This window comes from Corapipo altera, unplaced genomic scaffold (assembly GCF_003945725.1).
Source record: "Corapipo altera isolate COAL_440 unplaced genomic scaffold, ASM394572v1 63, whole genome shotgun sequence".
NCBI lineage: Eukaryota > Metazoa > Chordata > Aves > Passeriformes > Pipridae > Corapipo > Corapipo altera.
Genome location: NW_020884928.1, coordinates 2,209,830 through 2,232,023, shown reverse-complemented (window position 1 = coordinate 2,232,023; position 22,194 = coordinate 2,209,830). Strand labels below are relative to the sequence as shown.

At 36.1% G+C, this 22,194-nt stretch overlaps 1 protein-coding gene across 7 annotated transcripts in view; it reads left to right on the top strand.

The window, feature by feature from the left end:
• Positions 1 to 22,194, top strand: part of MLLT10 (MLLT10, histone lysine methyltransferase DOT1L cofactor) — a 123,154-nt gene that overhangs the window by 38,019 nt on the left and 62,941 nt on the right. For 5 of the 7 annotated variants that reach the window (XM_027658797.1, XM_027658802.1, XM_027658798.1 and 2 more), the window contains 4 exons: positions 1,043 to 1,146; positions 3,613 to 3,706; positions 5,615 to 5,710; positions 16,033 to 16,128. In XM_027658797.1, the coding sequence (XP_027514598.1) occupies positions 1,043 to 1,146; positions 3,613 to 3,706; positions 5,615 to 5,710; positions 16,033 to 16,128 (390 nt within the window). The remainder of the gene's footprint in view (positions 1 to 1,042; positions 1,147 to 3,612; positions 3,707 to 5,614; positions 5,711 to 16,032; positions 16,129 to 22,194) is intronic. The other 2 variants (XM_027658799.1, XM_027658803.1) reach the window with 1 other exon arrangement.

Sequence of the window (22,194 nt, the reverse complement as noted above, 5' to 3'; positions counted from 1 at the left end):
GTATTTTCGGTAATTAGGACAGGAAGAAATGGAAACAGATTTAGTTTTGCCTGATATTTCTCTCTGGAATGCTGGTGAGAGATTGTAGTGATGCCTGGTATAGTAGCAAACTTCTGTACAGCATGTTTACTGGCCACGTGTTAAAAAAAAACAAGAAAAAAGTATTGAGTAATGAGAAAGAATTTGGAATTCTTTCATCTTAATTTTTTTCTTCTGTTTTACTGAGAATGTTTTTGAAAATACTAAAAATTGCCATAGAATCCCAGTAAAACAAATAAATTGACAAAAATTCTATGAAAAGATTTTCAGGTACTAGATAAGTTGGTTTCATTTTAGCTTGTTTTGGAGGTTGAATTGGGTTTGATATACTTATTTAAGCGTTGTTTGCAGAAGCTTCTTGCTTGATTGGTTTCCAAGATATTTATGGGGCTGTCCAAGTCATGCCAAAATTAAAGTAGAGTTCTTTTAAATACCAGTTTTATTAAAAGTAACTGAGCATCATATGTATATTGAAGCATGCTATGACACTTCTGAAAATTCTTTGCACCCAACATAGAAAAAAATTTCAAGTTTGCAGTTTTTCTGTGTGTAATTGTGTAGACACACTCATGTATACTGTGTGGTATATTGCACCAGTAGGCACTCAGTCTAATTTAATGTTTCTGAATGCCACCAATACAGATTCTGTTTAATGAATGTAAAAATAATTGAGACTTAAAAGGACATAAACACAAACCTGAAGGCAAGGACAGTCTTGAAGCCTAATGCTATTAACCCTTGGCTGTTTAACCATTTGGGTAGTTGAACAGTGGTATGGAATGTAAGTAAATTAGTATTTGTACTGCCTTAACACTGGTGAAGTGTTACACAGAATCCAAGAGTCTACCAGGTGATCTCCTTTTGCAAACAAGCATAATTAGACTTTCATAAAAAAGTTCTTATACAGGCTTAGCTGCGGAATCCAGTTCTCAGCCTAGAATCTCCTGTAACACAGAACTTATTTGTATTCTTCTTATCATGTTAAGTATTTTCTCTTTGATAGACGTGCTATATTTGTGATGAGCAAGGCAGAGAAAGTAAAGCAGCCACTGGTGCTTGTATGACATGTAATAAGCATGGATGTCGACAAGCTTTTCACGTAACATGGTAAGTATATTTTATTATTTAGTATCTCTGATGTTCCAGAAGGAGTCAATGCACACAGTGTGATGAATAAACAGATTTTATTTAGTACCTTTTTGAGTAAAGAAATATAGTAAAGTGATTTGCTTTTATTATAAAAGGGTTTACTAACAATATGGCAGTGGCAGCGCAGATATTGCTGTGCTGCAAAAGCCGTCTGGTCATACTCCCTTGGGTTGTATGAAATGGTGTGTGCCCCTCTGAGTAAGGTTTAGGGGGGGTTGGCTTTTTCTTTTGGTCTTATGTTATTTTTCTTAGATGATATTTATTAGGATATGGGAGTGTGTAGACATTATTTACCTGCTAACTGATTTTGATGCTTACTTTTAGTAAATCAGTGGGAAAATTAGTGAGCTATATGTAAAAATGCACTAGATTCACCCATTCCAGTACAGATTTCCAAACATTTGGGGGTAATTCACCTCACTGGTTTTATCTAAATGGTACAGATCTATCCTGAAATATTCAGATTTCATGTATTACTGTTGGAGAAAAACAGCTGTGTCCTCCACCATCTGATTCATTACGATTTAAGGTATTTAGGTTTGCTGGCATTCAGGAGATGCTTGTCTCATTTTATAGACTTCTAAAAGAGGCTGAATAATTATATTAAACTGCACGTTAACATGTAAAAGGAGGCAAAAAGAATTCTACCCCAAAATTTACAGGCATTATTTGTTATTTCAATTTCAGCTGAAGTTATTTTGCAGTAGGTAGCTGCAGGTTTATATAGGCTGTTTAGCTACGTAATATGTGGCTTTACCTGTCTGCTGCCCCAGTATGCTGCTTCATGACCAGTTCAGTCAGGGAAATGGTATTTGCAAATCTGCTTAAATTACCTAAAGGTATTTGCTTCAGTGTAACTAAGTGATAATTTGTATGTCTTGTGCAGCTCTTAAAGGATTTACTTCTATGTTTTAGTGCTGATTTCTTGGCAACTCTTAATTTATTTATTTTTCTTTTAATTACTTGACTGTGTTGCAGGTTTTATTCTTTCACAAGCATCTAATTTTTCATTGGATGTGATCAATGTCAAGTTTCTTTTTATGGTGAAAATGGATTGTGTTCCTCAAAGCATGCATACCATGTAAAGGGATTACTTACAGATGTGAAAAAATATATACATCCAAGTGCTTGTATGACAAGGTCCCTTTCCTTTCAAACCCTTGGATGCATACAAGAGTTCTTTTCATCTTTTTACTTTCTTCCAAACCCCTGTTTTCAGTGAATGTTGTGAAGAACATGAGGATTACGTTAAAAATTAAAACATTTGTCTTGCCAAATTTTAGAATGTTTTGATTCAAAAGCTTGGTCTTTACTATAAAATGATATCTAGCAGGAGAGTGCTATGGCTGGGGATATTGAGAGGCTTCTGTAATGTTTAAAAAAAATGGAAGAAAAATGTGACAACTACAGAAGGCAAAAACCCAGGGCAAGGCATATCAATTTGGGATTAAGAAAACTAACGTCTAATGAAGAATGAGTTTTAGTCCTTTTGGGTTTTGTACGCCAAGCTTAGAACAATAAATCTTTGCTTGAAGAGACCCTCCTGAATGTTTTCTGTAGTTGGTATCTGCTGTAGATGTGCATGTATTTAGGAAGTGATATTTCTGAATTTCCCAAGAACATATTTTTAAAAAGCAGTGAAAATAAACCACCTTATATATTGTTATTTTAATTTTCATACTCCTGTGCATCATTTTGACTGTAACATTGCATTATTATGGTAATGAAAACGATATAGAAAATGAAACTGAATATTTGGTTTTTCAATATCTAAGTTGATTTTGGTAAAGAAAATAAATCAACATTAAAAATGGTGAAAAGCAAAATTGATTTGAAAAAATTGTAGTAGAATAAGGTAATAATTAGCCCAGGCAAAGCAACTTCTACGTCTTGTTATTTTTAAAAGAGATTAACCTGCCATAGTATTTTAAACTAATAAATATGGTTTGATTTATTATATAATTCAAGTTCTGTTTAGAATAAAAAAAAAAAGTGATTTTCCTGGCATGTCAGAGAAGGATGTATGCAACTTCTGAAAAAAACCTTTGGATCTGCTGTATAGTTTTGTTTAAAACTGTTCTTTCCATAGATAATTTTTGGCTTGAATTTGAGGTGAGAATCATTGTAGATTGCTTGGTTTATATTTGTGGGAGTAACTGCATAGTAAGTATAGATTTGCAAGCTATAAGCTTGTGTGAGTGGCTTAAAGACTCTGAAAAAGGCATCAGGCCAAAGTGTGAACCATAAACATCTTTTTCCCTGGACTACAAAGGTCAGTTTTATACACATGTGCCATTGGAAGTCACTTGTGTGGAAATCTCTTATTAATTGCAGATCTAAGCTTCCATACATTATCAGCTGTGATATTGTGGTACGAGCTGGTGTAAATTTGCTTTCTTAGAATGTTGTTTGGTTTATTTTTAGTGCACAGTTTGCAGGACTTCTTTGTGAAGAGGAAGGCAATGGTGCAGATAACGTCCAATACTGTGGCTACTGTAAATACCATTTTAATAAACTGGTATGTATTTGTTAAATTCTATAAATAAATGTCACTGACTTATTTTTTCACTCTGAATTGCCATTAACACTAGAAATAATATTTTCATGTAGCTCAAAAGGTAGATTGTATTTCATTAAAACAATGTTTTAATCACAGTTACAGGAGTACTAGCTGAAAATGTTTTTATAGTGGTTACTTTATAGATGTGTGGGTTTTTCCTCTCTGCCAGAAATAGCATGCACATTTAGTAGTTTTTTTCACTGAGTTCCTGTAATGTTTTCTTTTGCTATTTGTTTAGGTGCCTTCTAGGAATTTAGTCCATTTTGGAGTAAAGAAGCCATCCATTTATTTCTGCTTCTGTTACTCTTCTCCCCATGTCTTCTGTTCTCTCTCTCATTGTGTAGCCAGCATATATTCCCTACCTATAAGTTCTCTTGTTCATGGCCTTAAGGAAGTGACTTGAGGTTTGATTTTTAAAAAACAAACAAACAAAACCTGTTGAAATGTCTCAGATATTTCATTAGGTTTTGGATCAGACCTCTGGGGTCTTTCGTATCACTCCTTACCAGTTTGACAGATCCAGATAACTGTTTCTGAGTTACATGTGTGAGGATGTGGGCTTGAAGGACTTACTGATGTTTAAAAAATGTTAATTATGAGTATTAAAATATGTAGACTTATGTCCAGATACTGCTGTAAGTACAGTTAAACTTGCAGATTACTTGTTTTCACTGCTAAAAAAGGTGAATATTTAGTGTGACTTTTGAATAGGTTGCAATGAGGCAACACAGGGTCAGTCAACCATTTTAGCTTTCTAGAAGTTAAACTTGGTGAGGTTAGCTCTCTGCTCTAGTCAATACTGATGAATTTGCTTCATAATTAAGATAAGTCATGGCTTTCAGGCCTTACTAAACTAAGTTGGGGGTTTTTTACTATCTTGAAGTAAATTTATACAAAAGGAGCAAAAATGGTCTATTACTTAGCAGTGAAGGCAAGCCCTTACACTGTTATGTATTTGATTTGAATGTTGCAGTGCTGCTATGATTGAGAACATTTATGTTTATTTATAAAGCAAGTTTAATGATAAAGACATAACTCTATATTTGACATATGATTAGTTAGCTTTCTGTTTTGAAGCTGTAGTGGTAAGAGGAAAGACTGGCAGGATCATGTTAAGTGTTTCAGTGTTTCTTTAGGATTATTGTGACTGTTAATGCCTGGTAAATACAAGTGCTTAGTATTTACTGCTGAAGGTGGTGGGTGGTGTATATCTACTATTCCACTGGTTGACAAAACACCAACCTGAAGTGTCTATAATGCTGCCTCAGTTATGATGAAATAACAAACATTTAGAACCCTGGCCTAGTGTAAAGTATTCTCAGTCCTGGTCTAGGCTCTCAGACATTACAGAAATACAGGCAGTTACATGTGCTGCTTGTAAACCCATACATGACTACAGCATTCTGTATCCTGGTTCTTAATCCATTTAAATGAAAATATTACAGACAGATCACTTGAATAATAAATAAGTCATGAAGCCACAAAACAGCCACCTCAAAGCATTTCAGGCATGTGTCAGGGCTTCACTGTGGCTTCATGAGATACTCGCTTCAGCAGCATCTTTTTTATGTTATGAAAATGTGTCTAGCATTTTTTAACCTTTAAAAAGTGGCATATTTCATTTCTCTGTGGAAAGCATATCTTGTAAATTTGTGGGAGGTCTGAAAGTTGATATAGGGTTAGGCTTTTTTCCTGGTTTACATGAGATAGTCTTGTGAATTTTATTAGTGTCAGTTTTTCAGTAACTGAAGTACTGAATTTTTTTTTCTCAAGCAATAAGGCATCTTATCAGTTGAAATGCTTTATACTTTTTATTTATTCAAATGGTTCCTTTTCTCTGTCCATAAATATATTTTCTCTTTTTAGAAAAAGAGCAAACGGGGATCTAATAGGTCATATGATCAAAGTTTAAGTGATTCTTCCTCTCACTCTCAGGATAAACACCATGAGAAGGAGAAAAAAGTAAGTGGATTTGTCGTTGCTAATTATGTGGCACATCTGCTTAATAGTAGCGCTTCTGATAAATTTAATTTTTGATGAAAAGCCTGAAGGAAATCTTGTTCCTGAAGCACAGAATAATAATAGAGGTACTAGCATCCAGTGAGGAAAGATTTTCGGGTGCATTTGTACATGCAGCTTCCTGTTACTGTTTATCATCAGTTTTGGGATATGCACTGAAACAGAGCCGTTGGAAAGGCTGTTTCCATGCAACTTCCTTTGCTTTAGTTTTCCACTAGAGTTTTTCTTGTATACCCTTTGTGACTGTGTAGGAAAGAAAACCAGCAGTACACATTTTGGCAGCTGTGCAGTTAAACAACTGCATCTAGTTTTTTATGTTTTGCCCTGCTATATCTTTTTCTCTCATCAAAGAACTGACTTCTTGACACATTTTACTGGAACTGGTGGTCAAGCCCACTGTGATGGCAGAAGACCTTGTTACTCACCTGTGAATCTTCCTGTGAGGGTACTAAGAACATAACTGACTGCTGATTTCTAATGTTGGCATATTCTATTTAACAATTTGACATCACATATTTTTAAAAAAGGAATTTTAAATTTATGATGATTACTATTTTGTGTTTTTATTACTGCTGGATTAATAGTTGTCTATAAAAAATTTATCATCTGAATTCAATAGGGAGTGATTACACACCATGGCACAATAATGCAAGTAAGCTTTGGCTCTTTTTTAGTCCTCTAAGAACACATGCAAAACTGCTCACTTGCACACATCCTGTGTATCCTAATAGCTTAATAGAATTTTGTGTGGTTGTGAGTAAACTTAGTTCTGCATTATTAAAAGTCATTACATAAAAATTGAAATCAAAGAATCTTTTGATCAAATGTGTATTGTACAAAGGAGCTATATTTATAGTAAAAGGAAATTGAATAGCAAATGTCAAACTTCAGACTCTTAGTCTCCTTAATATTTGATTTGGATTTTAAGATCACTTCCATTTTGGATGGATGTTGATCTCCAGTTGTTCTTGGATTATCTTCTACAAAGTATCTTTAGATTTTATTAATGGTGTAGGTGAATAGTTCCATCTTCATCTGGTAATGCAGAAAAGATTGTGCATTGCGATGCAGTTGTACCTCTAAATCAAAATTTATGGCTAAAATAATAAACATATGGGGTTTTGGCAGACTTTTTTTTTCTCTTAGTAACACATTGGTAGAAAAAAACAGTCTTGAATTATAGACTACAGAGTTAGCTGCAAGGTAAACTCTTACTAATATTTGCCATATTTTTTCTTCGATTTTCACCAGAGTAATATTTCAGGTCATGTTTTATCAAAATAACATGCATGGATTTTTACTCACATGGACAAAACTTGTAAGCTGGTGGGCTGATGTTTTTGGGTTGCTTGTTTTGTTTTGTTTTGTTTGTTTTTTAAATGACTTTGACTGAAAATGCTTTGACCACACAATACCTGTGAAGTCCTCAGGGTATACTTGGTGGGACTTTGTAACGGTGTGTTTAGTCGATATATCACCTGTTTTTTTAGCTGGCTGCTCAGCTTCTCCTGCTCTGGAAGTGTTTTGGTGTAGACCTTCTAGAAATCGTAAATGTTGCGGCTTGCCTTTGCAAGTCCTGACCCTTTTCTGTGACTTAAACTTTGCTAGAAATAGGATATTGAAGTTCTACCTTTCATGAAGTGAAACATGGTAATCCAAAAGATCTCATGATCTGCAATGCCACATGAAGCAATGCAGTTTGAAGCACTAACCTGTTATTTGACATTCAGTGTTTCTCATGGCATGAGAATAATGAAACAGTTAAAACCACCCAGTGGTGAAAAAAGTTGCAGTTTCCTGAAGCTGTTAATCGTCTAACTTTTTGTGGCCACAGATTCTTTGTTTGGCATTTTTAATCTTACACATTCTGTAGTTGAAGAACAGACTGTTCTTTGCAAAATCCTAATCTTCAGTCAGTAAACTGTAGGTGTTACAAAGGCTCATACTCTTGGTAAATTTGATTACCTTCTGCATGTGATGTCTTATACTGTATATTTGATATACTGTATCTAGTATCTTGGAGGACTGTGGTCATTTTTTAGGGTGACTTTCCTTATTTCCTCTTCTGTAAATCTGTTTGGAATCTAGATTGTTGTCATATTATGGAAAATATGTATATATTTCTTCACAGATACAGTAGTGTCTCTGTGTGTGGCACCCCACCTGCTCCGTGGCCACTGTAGTTTCTTCTTTATCCTTCATTTTTTTCTTTGGAAATTTGGATAATCTGATCTGCAGGCATTGTTAAAGCTTTTCCTTTTACCAAGCAGTAGCTGTATGAGTTGTGGCTTGGAACAATTTTTATTTCTCAGACCTCAAAAGCTATCCATCTGTGCATATGGAATACTGGACTGGAGTAGGAAGAGGTTGGTCTGAAAATGTTGATGTAGATAGATAACTGTCATTTCTACAAACAGGCACTGCTGAAAGCCTGTGTTTTCCTTCATAGAATGTGTTAGTCTCTTCTGGATACCCTGCTAACAAAATTGATAACAAATATATAAGGGTATAATAATAAAAAAAAAATGCTGAACAAATTCAACCAAACCTTTGGTATGATTTAATTGTAATGATGAATTTGAAGTTACAGAATAAATAGCTTCATTATATTCTGATTACTGCTGCCTAAGTATTGTTAGTTTCTATGGCAGAGATGCTATTTAGAAATGATTAGTGATGAGGCTGCATCCCTCATAAATAGGGTTGGTAATATGTTCCTTGACATTCCATTATAATATCCCATTTTTTCAGGGCCCAGGTGTTTACCTCAGGCTTTCTTGGAAAAAATTTAAGCCACCATGAGGCTGTAGAAGAACACCTTGCTTTAATGTTCCTGGCAGTCTTATATTTGGAAGGACTAAAGAAAGACCTAAATATATCTGGAACTGACTTTTGTATAAAGGAAGTCTTTTTAGCCACTTACATGAAAATTAGTCAAGATTACTAGCTTTATATGTTTGTGACTTCTGAAAAATGTGAATATATATTTCATGTAAAGTAACTACTTTATAGCAGATGAATTAACCTAATTTCTTTTCTACTATTGAAGTGCTTTGCTCTGGACTGAACAGGAAGGGGAAATTTAAAACTCTTGCTATGATGGCTCATATGATTTAAATTAAACAAAACTGGGCTTGTGACTGAAGACTGCAGATGTGTAAAAAGTTGTGGAGAGGCAAAAACCAAAACAGTGACAAGGAGCCTCAGGCCACTATTACAGAAGTTGGAGAGTGTCAGAGGAAAACCTAAAATGCAGGAGCCAGGATAAGTGTTCCAAACCCTGAGCTGTGTGTTCAGTATGGACATGTTCTTGCTGCTTCTCCTTTTCTTCAGGGAACATTACAGCTTTTCTGATTCGCAGGTAGAAACTTGAACACCTAAGAAGAGCTCGACACTGTGTCACACTCAGTGTGTTCCAGTGTAACTCGAGTTTGGTTGTTGGGCCCAGGGGAAGGGAAATTTAAAACGTTTCTACACATTGGAAGTTTCCATAGGCGAGCTCTGTGTTGGTTTGTATCTGCGTTCTGAACTGCCCAAACTTTCCAACAGCCTATGGTCACGTGTCAGGGCAATGAATTTCATTTGGGGAAAGGTGCTTCATGCTTTTTAATGTATTTTAATGCTCTGTGTGAGCTGTTACAAGTCAAGTTGTGAACACTCAGATCAGGTGTTCATGAGGTGTTCCTCACCGAACAACCAACTGTGGAAAGGTAAAATTGACCTGCCATATTGATTTAATCTTGCACCATTTTTGAAGTTCAAAAGTGCTACTCAAGTGTGTAGCATTTGAGTATCCATTACCAACCATTAATATTAAACTGTGCAAATAACAGAAGAAGCATATTTTAATATTAAATATCAAAAGAAGAGTAGCTCATTCTGGTTAAGAGCTGGTAGTCTTGGACCTCATAGAAGCTTTGGATGGCATTTTTATTATTGATTCTTGAGTCTTTTTACCATTAACAGGGAAAATTTGGACCATCATTCCTGTACTTAAGTGAGGCTTTTGAATATTTAGTAATTACATCAAGGACTGGTATTAAGAACAAGTTTTATCCTTAGAGCATATGTATGTGTTTGAATAATGCTGGCAATAGTGTTCAATCTCTCCTTATAAATTATCCCGTGCCTGTCTCCTTTTGTTACTGTGACTGCAGCAACACTGCTGCTGCATTGAATTTTTCTGCTGTGGGTTATACCATTTAAAATGATAGCTAGATGAATGCCTGAGCAAGGGTTGTTGTTGTAGAAATGAGATAAATTAGGATTTGAATTTGAAACTTGTGGGCTGTGGGCATCTCTCATTCTGGAATTGTTACGGTTCTATTGCTCCTAGTCCCGAATAAGAGGCCAAGCTGATCTGCTATTGGGATTAACAAGAGCTATGTGCAGCTTTCCATTCAGTTGTGATGGTGACAGCTCTGGATTTACAGTCTTTGGTGGCACAAAGATAGTGCAGAAAACCTATAAATGACAAAAGCACCAATCTAAATACTCTGTACTAACAGAACATTCTGATAAATTGGAATTATTTGAAGGAATCAAAAACAGCAGCTGAAAAATTAGTGGTTTGGACATTGAGATGATTTTGATTACAATAATCAATACGGAAAATAGATTTGAAAATGTTCCTAAGGTTTGAAAACTTGGGACAACCAAAGGTAGTAGAGGTTTATGATTTTTGTAATGGAGAAGGGATAAAAATAGAATAATTCAGGGTCAACCCAAGCAGTTTTGTCTTGAAGGACTAAGCACTGGTGCTTGCTGATAGTGTGCATGTGTTTTAATTCTTTCAAAACAGAAGTTAGTCTTCTGCTCCCTGAGCAGGTGAGTTCTTCTCTGTTCTGCGTCTGCGTCCTCTTGTGCCTGTTACTGTCCATCTCTCATGTTCCTTCACAGAAGTAACACAGCTCACTAAAACAGCAGAAAACACTGCACTTTGTTTTTTGTTGCTGCTGTTTTAGCAGTTTGAGTGGGCACACAAGCTGAACAATTCTGGAAAAGGTGAGCAGGGTCAGAAAACTTTTTTTTTCTCCTTTGTAACACTGAACTGTTAACTGCTGCACTTCAGAACATATTTTAATGAAATAAAGTACTGTGGAAACCTCATCGGAAAGGGCTGTGCATTCTTGAGACAAAAATTAATTGTAATTAAATGTAAATACCTTCAGCAAGTTAAATGATACTTCCATGTGGAAATATTATGAATTAATAATGCTGTTTAAGAGAAAAGCTGAACTTATCCACTCCATCTGTACTAGAAAAGTTATTGTTCACTTGCATTATTTTCAAACATTGAAGTCCAACGTGTGAAAAGATAGATTTGATTACATCTATTCTGTTGTGTCATGCTTTAGGAATGGCATTCCCTAATTTATTTCCACCCTCCCATGCTTGCTCCTTCCCCCCTCCAGTGGGAGATAAAAAAGCTAGGGATTGTGGGCTGAGATAAGAACAAGTTACAATGACATAAGAAAACCGAATAGCGACAGCTACAGTCCTAATAACAGCAAGTGTATAAAAGAGAGGGTGTTTAACATGCAGGCTGCTCACTGACGTGGAGAATGACCAGCACGGTCGGCAGACCCTCCGCAGCCACCCCTTCTTCCCAACTGGAAGCCAGGCCCCTCCCCTCCTTCCTGGAAGCGAGAATCCCTTCCTTCTGTCCCCCAGTGATGATGTGGGTGGTAGAGAATAACAACCTGGACGTGCCCACATGGCTTGGCTGGTGGGAAACCAGGACATGTTGGTAGCAGATCTGAGCTACAATGAAGTTATACATTATTTTGATATTTCCATGAGATGGTATTTTTTTCAGGAGTCTGGTAAAATGTTTCTCTGAAAGTATGTTAAAGAAAATGAATGATGTCATGCTGACCTTTAGAATGATCCAACATGTAAATGAGCTACAATGAGCTGTATTTATGAAGTCATATTATATAATAATTTTGTAGATTGAATCTTTGTGGAAGAAATAAAAGCAATCAATGTGCTTTTTTTCACCTTCTCCATTCCCTTCTCCCCTGCCCCACAAGAGGCCAATGTACAGAAAGTGCTATAGAATTAAGAAATATTGCACCTTATTTGTTTTCTAGTCTTGCAGCATGTAGATGTTGGTGTTAAGATGGTATTATGTAATTTTTTAGATAAAAACCAAAATCCAAAAATGGTATCTCTGGTGATAAATAAAGCTCTCTGATTAATCATGACATATGAACTCTAGGTATTTGATATTGATATTTAGGTGCACCATAAATCAGGGCTCTTCAGCTTCTAGGTTGAATAATGTTAAGCTGCTTACCCAGTGGCTGCATGGCAGTCACACTTTATTTTTCTTACAGTAACAAAGATTTCAGAAGCTGCCTAAATCTGGTCTGCTGAACTACCTTATTTGTGAACCAAGATTAAAATTTCCCTCATTAATTTTGTAGCTGGTGCTGTATTTTTTTATTACATTCTTTCTTGGAATGTGTCTTCTGCTAAATCTTGGGTTTACAGAATGTAATATTGCATTTGTCAACTCTGCATAGGTGTTTGGAACATCTGAACTCATGCTTAAATATACAAATGGGTTCTGCCTGCCCTTAGTGCTCCCTTAGCTTTTACTTATTGGCAATATTATTTTCAGTCCTTGTTAACAGTAATTTCTGTCTTTTATATTCCTTACTGTAAAGCTCGTAGGAGGTCAGATATTTGATATGATTACCTTCCTTACAATGGGGTGTTCCCATGTGGCTTTCTGGATGGATGTTTATCTTGGTGAGCTGCTGATCTGTGTTTTGGGGATTTTTTAGAGCTATAACTGAACAGAGATCTTACAAAAGTGAAGCATGTAAAGTTGTCCATGAAGGGCTAGTGGTTTGTTCTTTTTTTGACGGTAGGGGAGATGATTAGTTAGTATGACCTTTGAGACAGACTTATTAAAAGCTGTCATATTTGTTAAATATTGTGGGAATTTGTGTCCCTCTTTTACTTTTCTGGATTCCAAAGTGGATATTGCAGAACTCTTGTTATACTTAGTATGCATCTTTATGGTGAGAAAAGGGTGCAACTGCATTGTGGGAGCTACATCTCCTCATCTCAGCAGGTTGTTTTGGAAATTTTTTATTCTTACCAGTGTAAAATCTGAGCATTTCTTTCAAACATTTTCCTGCAGTGAAGTGTTCTCCACTTCTTTGATGTTATATGCATCTGGAGTCAATTCACATTCAGAAGTAAGACTTCTGAACTTTGCTTAGGAAGAAAAAAAGTAAAAAGAAAAAAAATAGAGGGGAGAATTATTAGAGGAAGTATAACTTAAAAGGAGGAGGGAATGTAGAGGTAAGGACAGCAGATGTCCTGTGAGAGATTTGTATCCAAAAGGCCTTTGGATGGGTTACCCCTCCAGTGTCCTTGAGTGTTAAGCTGTGACCGTGGTAAGCTGTCCTGTCAGACTTTGTGCTGGTGCTTTGGATCTGGGAGAGGAATTTGATGAGTTGCTGATGCTTCACTTTACAGAAATTAAGCATATTCTTTCGTTTATGCCCTCTCCCTTCCTGCTGTTCTTGTATCCCTTTTTCCTTCTTCTTGACACCTCCTTTTGTGTTGAGACTACTGTCAAAGTGATTTCAGTACATGCAAAATGTAATCTGAAGTTCTCCTAACTGTACTTTTGAACAGAATTTTATGTTTCTTTGCCTTTTAGATGAAATTACACTGAAAGTAAGAGAGCACTAGAAGGTCAACAGAAAAGATTGTAAAACATGTTCATTTAAAAGTTTTCCTATTGTTTACTGATATTTCTGTGAAGTTTCATCTTAAAGCATATTAAAGTCATTGCCCCTTGGCTCCAAAATTATAAATAAAAAAATTCTTTAGAGTGATTTGAATTTCCTAGTAGAATGATAAAAGCTAAAGAAACTCAGGCAGTGGCTTAGCCATTTCATAGTTTTATTCGTGAGGCTTGTCTGGGGTTCAGTGAAATTGTTACTCGAGTTTATCTGAACATCATACACATGATGATTTAGTTTGGTAACTGGCACTGGTGAAAGTCCTTTGGGTCAACAGATTTGATGAACAACATGGCAGTCTTGGTGTAGATGCTTCTGTTTTTTTCTTGATCCCTGCTTGTTTTTCTGGTAGTATGGGTAGCATTTTTGGGATTGTTAAATGTAAGATGTTATTGAAAAGACTGGGCACTGCATTTGAATGCCTCCTCTCCATAATTTTTTTTCTTTCACATGTGTATTTTCCAGGTCTAAAAAGAGGCATACAATCTCCCCTACAGAAAAATACAGAAAAAGCCAAAATCAACCTCTCTGATCTAAAACTCCGTCAACAAGCCTATATTAGGTTTCAGAAATTTAAATCCTACCTTATGGTGTATATTATTGTAATATATCCTTGTCAAAGGAAGAACTCTTTATTTCTATCCCTGTGGCACAGTGAGAGAAAAACCCCAAGTTCACTTCAGTGTATAAAACCCCCAAACCTAGAAATCCCCATGAGCTTTTTAAAGACCGACCTTTGAGTTTTAAGAAGTGCACAAGAATTAAAAGAACTTTAATTCTATTGTATTCTAGCAAGTATATTTTTACATGAGATTTTGGTGACAGTTGCTTTGTTACTTTTTTAATGAACTTTCTGGGTTAAACTCTATTTCCTTTCTGGCAAAATTGGGCTGTAAGTTTAGTGGTTTAGGCTGGTTAGAAACATGGTGATCTTTAAGTCAGCTGGTATTTATAGTTCATAAAGGTAGAGATAAATGTATTTTGCTTTCAGCTTTGCATCTAGGTTGTCAATTAACTGATTCTACTTTATTAGAGAATTTGAGAACCCATTCTCTTAATGTCTTAGGCTGATTCCATGAAATAAGTCTCTCATATTTCTTCCATTGTGACTGAAATAGAAAGCTTATACTTGGTCATACCTCAGTATCTTGTCCTGGTGCTTGGTGAGAGTGGTTGTGCAGCCGCTGTTGAACAAATTATGTTTCCCTTTGAGAGTCTGGATAATCATTTTGATAGAGAAAGATCAACATGGGTAATTTTTAAGATGCAAAACAGTTACTGAGTTTTCATATGGTTATGCAGACTCACACATTTTGTGTTTCTCATGTTTTCAAGCTGCTCAGTGGGATTTTTAAACCCCTTGTGTCAGTCCATATGCATGCACTTTTTTTTACTAGCTTTCTGTTGAAACAGTCATTCTGAACAAATAGCCATAGTTCTGTAGAGTTTTGTCTTAGTACATGAAAATTTCACAAATACATAGTTAAAGAAACAAAATACTTGAGTGCCAGTAGCTTACAAGTAACTTTCTCTCACACCTGTGGTTTTTCTGCATCTTCTGACATTGGCTGTCTAAATAAACTGTAACACTAAGGAAAAAAATTATTTGTTTATGATTAAATTGGTAAAACTACTGAACTCCTTTACTCTAAGTTTAATTGTTAGTTTTGTCAGATGGGGTATTTTTTTTTTTTAAGTATTTGTCTGAACTGTTTAAACAAATGCAAATTGGGTCTGATTCTGTAATCCTCTAAGAATTGATTTCTGCTGGTATGCAAGACTTTTCTTATACTCTGAAGGCTCTGGGTTAAAAAGTTACTTTCTCTCTGTTTGCACAATTTCATTCACACTGCCAATGCTTCATTTCGTGTTTAAAAAATAAGAATTAAGAAAAACCGCATTAAATTCTCAGCTCTTTCAGAAAGCACATTTGACTTGTATCGCTTTTGGTATTTTACTCAGTTTACCATGGAAGATACTTACTTAGTCTGCAAAATGTATACACCTTTTTGGGAATGAAATCTAAATCAGATTTCACATTATTATGCATGGAGATGTCAGTAGGGGAGCCAAAGCTAAAACCTTGCATTAATTTACATTAGTATCCAACCAAAAAATACTGTAGAGGTGCAGAAATGCAGAAAGATCTTAGGTGAAAAATGGAGGAAGATCTCTGAAGCAGAAGCCTTGTCTCAGTTTTTAATCCAGTTTCTTTTGTTGATTAATTGATTATTGGAAAAATGGAGAATATGAACACCAGTGGATTCGTAAATGCTGGCTATAATTGAAGAATTTCAATTTGTGTACTTTGAAAGCAAGTGTAAATACTTGATTTACTTTTTAAAAATTATATTACAAAAGTTTCAGAACTTCAGTGTGGTTTTGAAATAGCATTATTGCCATCTCTTAAATTTTGGTAACACTTGATGCTCTGTAAAATGGGTTATGTTAAAGATGAAGCTGAACTTAGTTTGTATTCTCTTTTACAACTTATAGAAATATAAAGAGAAAGATAAACACAAACAAAAATACAAGAAGCAGTCGGAGTCCTCACCATCCTTGGTTCCATCTCTTACTGTAACTACAGAAAAAGTAAGTCAATGTATTTTTTCTCCTCTTCCACTTCAATTCCTTATGTTGAAATTTCATGGTGTAATCATTCCACTCTATATACAGGAGCTTTATATTGGCATAAATTCTATAATTATCAAGCACGCTTGATATTTTTTCCTATGATGTAAAATCGTAAATACTTTGAAGTTTTCCATATGGAGAAAGAGTTTTGTATTTTAATCATTAGGGGTTTAATGACCCCAGTCAGGTGCCACTGATACTTCCGTAAATTTTATTTAATTGAATTATATTTAATAATTTGAGCAGTTTTAGAAGGTCTTTCCTTTGAAATTTACTTGTGTGTAAATTTACTTCAGCTGACACTGAACCTGTAACATTTAAAACTGGTAATTATGAAATTACAGCTCATGTTTCATATCCTTGTAATGTCATATTGCCTTTTTAGCAGTCTACTCTGTTAGGTTCTGCGGCCTTTCCTTCCTGATAATATGCTAGCAAATACCCAACTCCAGGGGCAACATACAGGGTTAAATAATGACAGTTGTCATTGTACTCAACAAGAATCACTTTTGCTGTCCACCGGTGACGTGAATGTTGGCATTACAGGGTGGGCGGTGCTATTGAGAAATCGGTTTACTCATCTCAAAGTTGGAAGACATTTGTCCCATTCATGTGGAAATGTTTGACATCAGAGTCAGGCAGTCATGGTTTGAAAACATTATTGCATAGATCATGGTAGATCATTGTGTTTTACCAGAGGTGTTGAGGCTTACGTTAACTGTGTGTGGTTTGGTTCTGAGCCGTTACACTCAACAAATGTGTGTCTGCATATGGTACACCAAGATCTTGTCAGGGTGAAGTGACTGAAACACCAAGTTCATCTCTAAGTTTCTGGAAGTATTCCCTCAAATAGTGGTATCAATGTCAAGAACAATCTCCAAGAAAGTTAGATTTTTAGTATGCTTTGCATATTTCTTTATTTTGTGTAGTAAGATTATTAAGTTAAGAATGCATAGCTGTTAACAGCCCATTATTTGTAACTCATGCTTCTGTTAAGTCTTGTTTCTGGTTCTGCTGTATTCTCTTTGACACTGTTGTGTCAAGTAAGATAGTAGTCAGTGGTTTTCTGAAACTCTCAGTAACTCTATTAAAAAAAAGAAGAAAAGGTAGAGTCAATTTGCCACTTTGCTGTTTTGATTTAAGAGCTTTTAAAGATTGCAGTTGGTGAGTGTGACAGTTTTTTTATTGAAATTAAGTTGTTGAACACTTTGAGTAGTATTGACTGATCTGTGTGATTTGTTACTTCATTTTATTAATTTGCCTGAAAAGTATTCATCTTAAGTCTGAGATAACTTGTAAAATTCATAACCTGTAAAAGAGGCTTCTTATGTGGGAACTTCCTATAAACTTTACAACTTTGGCTTAGGTTTTATGCTATGTATGATCTTATCTTTTTTGAATTACATCCCTCTTGTACTTTGATTATCTAATAATCATAATAAGTTTTTACAAAAAGTGGTATTAATGTATATTTTTGTAAAAGTTAAAGGAAATATTTTGAAATATTGATTATTTTTTGAGTCCTACCTATTAGAATATGCTTCTAATGCCAAAGACACTGTTAGATTCTTTTTTTCTGCTAAGCTTATTTCTAATTGCTTTGTCCTCCTTATATTTGTCCTAATTACAAGGTTTACTTCTATGGTTAGTCACAGGGGTGAGCTAGAGCAGGTTACTAAAGTGAACAAAAATTCTCGAATTCTAGAAGTTAAATTATAACTGAGCTAAATTAAAACAGAGTATTTACTGTGGAATTTAAATATCAACATGTCCCCTTTTAGTTTTCTTATTTAGCCTTTTGCATCCTGTACGTTTTCTTTACCTAATCTATCTGCTTCATTTACTACCTTCTTTTTATAATGCTTCATATTGTCAGGAAAATTGGTTTTCAGTTTTTTAAATGAGGTTACTAAGTGTGATTGTTTTTTTTAAATGTATCTACTGGATATGTGGAAGTGATTTTTTTGTGGCTAGTTCCTTCAGTTAATTTTTTTTTCTGAGTCCTGCCTTCACTATTTACATGCATTTGTCTTTCTGGGTTATAAATTCATAATGTGTTCCTCAAAAATTTGAAATTTTAATAATGAAACAGGCTTTTTTTTTCTTCTGAGTTAAATATTTAGTTCAGAATATCGTGTTAATGTGCTACTTTTATGTGTCCTTTTATATAGCATTGTCAGAATTGGTTTGGACTTGATGTCTGTTACACAGCAGTGTCTCTTTGCTTGGAATGCATTACTTCATTTTGGTGTAATCGTTTCTGCTACCCTGGTGTTTCTGTGCAGGGAACTGAAATTTGAAATGAAATTTGTTTTTTCTTTTTAAAGATGTTAAATCCTTTGTGATATAATGGTAATGACCATTTGTGCAAGTGATGCCTTTAAAGCATGTTTTTATCTGGATGAGTGGCTTCTTAAGATAACATCATGGAAGGCTGCAGAATAAACTGTGGATTTACATTATGTGAGTTAGTGTATGTGGATTGCCTATTTGTCCTGCAGAATTTAATTTCAAGAAATTTTACTGAGGTTCCAGTCCCTGCCATTTTGAGAGGCACTTTCGTGCATCCCTGTAATGCCTCAGTAAACGTTTTTTTAGTCTGAATCAGTTACGTTTGAAAAAGTTTGAAATAAGAAATCCCTGACTACTCTTTGATGTATCTACTAGCAGTTTTTTTCACTTTTGGGACATAGATACAGAATGGTTTAAGAAGAAATAGTATAACTTAGGAATTTGAATTCTCGTGCTGCCTTTTCTTCTGGCCTTCCTCTTGGTGGAGAAGAGCCATCAGCCCTGTATTTGCCAATCCTACCAGGAAACCTGCTCCAGTGTGGGCTCCTCTCTCAATAGGTCCGCAGGTCCCTGCCAGGACCTTGCTCCTGCCTAGGTTTCCCATGAGTTCACAGCCCTCAGGCATCCAGCTGCTCCAGCGTGGGCTCCTCCTTGGGCTGCAGGTGGATCTCTGCACCCCTGTGGTGCTCCATGGGCTGCAGGGGCACAGCTGCCGCACCAGGGGCTGCACCAGGGGCTGCACCAGGGGCTGCACCAGGGGCTGCACCAGGGGCTGCAGGGCAACCTCAGCTCCGGAGCCTGGAGCGCCTCCTCGCCCTCCTTCTGCACTGACCTTCGTGTCTGCGGAGTTGTTCCTCTCACATGTTCTCACTCCACTCTTCTCTGGCTGCAGTGGCTTCTGCCTAGTAACTTTTTTTTCCTTCTTCACCATTTCTAATGGTGTTGAAGTGGCTGGCATTGGCTCTGCTGGACTTGGGGGAAGCTTCTAGCAGCTTCTCACAGAACCCACTCCTATAACCCGCCCACCCCTCCCTGCTACCAAAACCTGGCCACGCAAAACCCAGTGTTGGTTTTGGACTCTACTCTTACCATCTGGCATTTTTGTGCAAGAGTACTGCCTTACGTATCTGTATTAGGGCTGAGGGCTACTCAAGCCTTGGAACATGCTGTGTATAGCAAGAATGATTATTATGCCTTTACCATAAATATAAATCTTTCCTCGGAAGTTTTAAGGCCTGCTGCAGATGGATGATATAACTCTTCAGGGCACACAGAGTGATGTATGGGGAGTGTAAAAATGACAGCAGCTCTCTGTGCGCCAAGTGGGCAATGTGAAAGTGTGCTTTCTGGAAAAAAAACCTGCAGACTGGTTTATGGGAAGCGTAGAGGAGAACCCTGATACACACAGCTTGGTAATTGCACTAGGAGGTACTGAGTGTTTTCTGAGAATAGGTTTAACATTCATGAAATAGTCAAGTCCTCCCAGACTACCTCAGGAATGGCATTGAGTGACAGCATCTGTGGAATCTCCTTTTTGGGGGATGTCTGCGTTGAAATGAAGGGAGGTGACTGACTGCAGTGTGAGCAGTCAGTGGGGCAGCCTCGAGGAGTGTATTCCATTTAAAACACATGTGCTGGGAGGGGACAGCATTACAAGCTCAGGGGGGCTGCAGAGGCTGAAGCCATTCAGTAAATAACCAAAGGTGTTCTGCCTCTATCCTCAGGTTCTTACTCCCTGCCACTCACACTCCTGATCTCAAAAAAACCCAAACCGAACAAACAATTTAACTTTGCCATGGTATATTAAGGTTTTTCTGAAACATTTCTATTAGGTCTTTGCTTGTTAGAACTTAGCATTTTAGACAGCAGTTTGTTTAGTGGTGGGAAGGTTATTGTATGAACCAATTAGCTTAATAAGCTAAAGTTTTGCTGCAGTTTTACCTTAGATTCTATTGCATATCTTAGGGATTCTGGAAGCAATTGATGTAGGTGTATCTGGGTTAGGGCACTTTGTTGCAATTAACTCCTTAAAGTAAGGAATATAATTTGTGGGGAAAAAAACCAACCCAGCCAACCAAATGATACTAATTTTATTTGGCTAATTAGGGTGTGTTGCATCATATTAGTGTTCAAGATAGGCTGAGTAAGCATGTAGATTCCAGTACACTTTACAGCACCTTCCGAAGCACAAACAGCTGGTGGAGCAAAAAAAGCAGAACTGTGATGTGCACGCATGTTCTCCAAAATCTGCCAAGAACGGGACTCAGGCTTGCAGTCAAACCAAATCTTCACACAGTATTTGCAAAATAATGCTTACTTGTCACTGCCTAGCCCTGGCCAGTCTGTATGGCTCTGTTAAACTCTTTATTTCCCTTTAAAATAAACAAGTATTTAAAAAATCCTGCAGGAATGGGGAAGAGGGACTAGATAGCATTAAACTATGTTGATATCTATAGAGAATTATCCTTGCAATTAATATTAACTGAGTTGATAGGAGATATGAATTAGTCTAGGAAGGTTTTTGATAAGAGGAGGAATCTTGGATCCTAGAAGAAGCCTGACTTTTGGTTTGGGTTCTTGCATGTCTGGAAACTCGTTGTTCAAATGGCCTGAGTTTGAACTGCTGCTTCTTAATTCAGGTCAAGTGACTTACCAGTTTCCAGAAAATTGAACATACCGTGGACTTCATAATAGTTCAAAAAGTTAACTGCTATGCTTGCCTTAGAGTTGGCTTCATCTTCATTAGAAATACCAATATAGTTATATGAATTTGAGGTAAATTATTTTTAACGTTGTACTGTTAACAGACTCAAACTGATTTTTCTTTACTGTTGTACAGAAAATCTGTAGTGGTTTTTTATAGCAGCTGATAGTAATTCATACAGAGTGGTATGCAACAGATTGAAACTTTTGCCTTCCTCAAAGCTTGTTTATTTAGTTGTCTTCTGTCATTTGCAACTGAAAAGTAAGGTTTATGTAAATGTCTTAGCTGTTTTAGTGAAATATGGAAAACTTTGTATAGCTGGTATATAAAGCTGTTTGTAAAGATGAAGAAATGTTTTGCTTTAGGCCTAAATTCAACAAGCATCCCGCTTGGGAAAGGGAAAATGTGTGTATATGCTCAATTTTAAGAGGCATGTGTTTGTGCGGTCTTTAATCAAGATAAATATAGATACTATTTTAAATTCTGTTCTGTAAAGAACTGAGGAACAAGCTCATTTTGAACAGATGAGTAGCTTCTAGGTTTGATCCATATTTTTTTAGGAAGCTTTAAACAGCTATTTTACTAGATGATTTAAGTATGAATAACATCGGAATGTTTTTTCCTTTTTCCTGATTTTGCTTTCATTTTTTTTCTTCTGCTACTAAAATTCTGCTATCACATCTCCACTTTTTTTTTTAGTCATGAGGAAAATTCTATTCCTTTGTATGGTTTTCTAATGTTGTGCATGCAATTTCCCTGCCCACCTAATTACTTTCTGTGAACCTCGTTTGACTATTATTCATCAATATGTGCAGTTGTAAAAAAATTTAACAGAGGAATAATGGACCTAAAGATAAAATTTTTGAAAGCCCTGTGAAGAGTGTATGAGTGTAGGAGAAGGGCCAGAATTCTTGGGGGTGGGTGGGGGTTGAGGAAGAAATTTGCACTGGAAACTCAAGAGTGTATTTTCCTTTTACTTCCTGTCAGACAGTGGGTTTGAAGTAGGTGTGTCTTAGCCAAGTAGATCT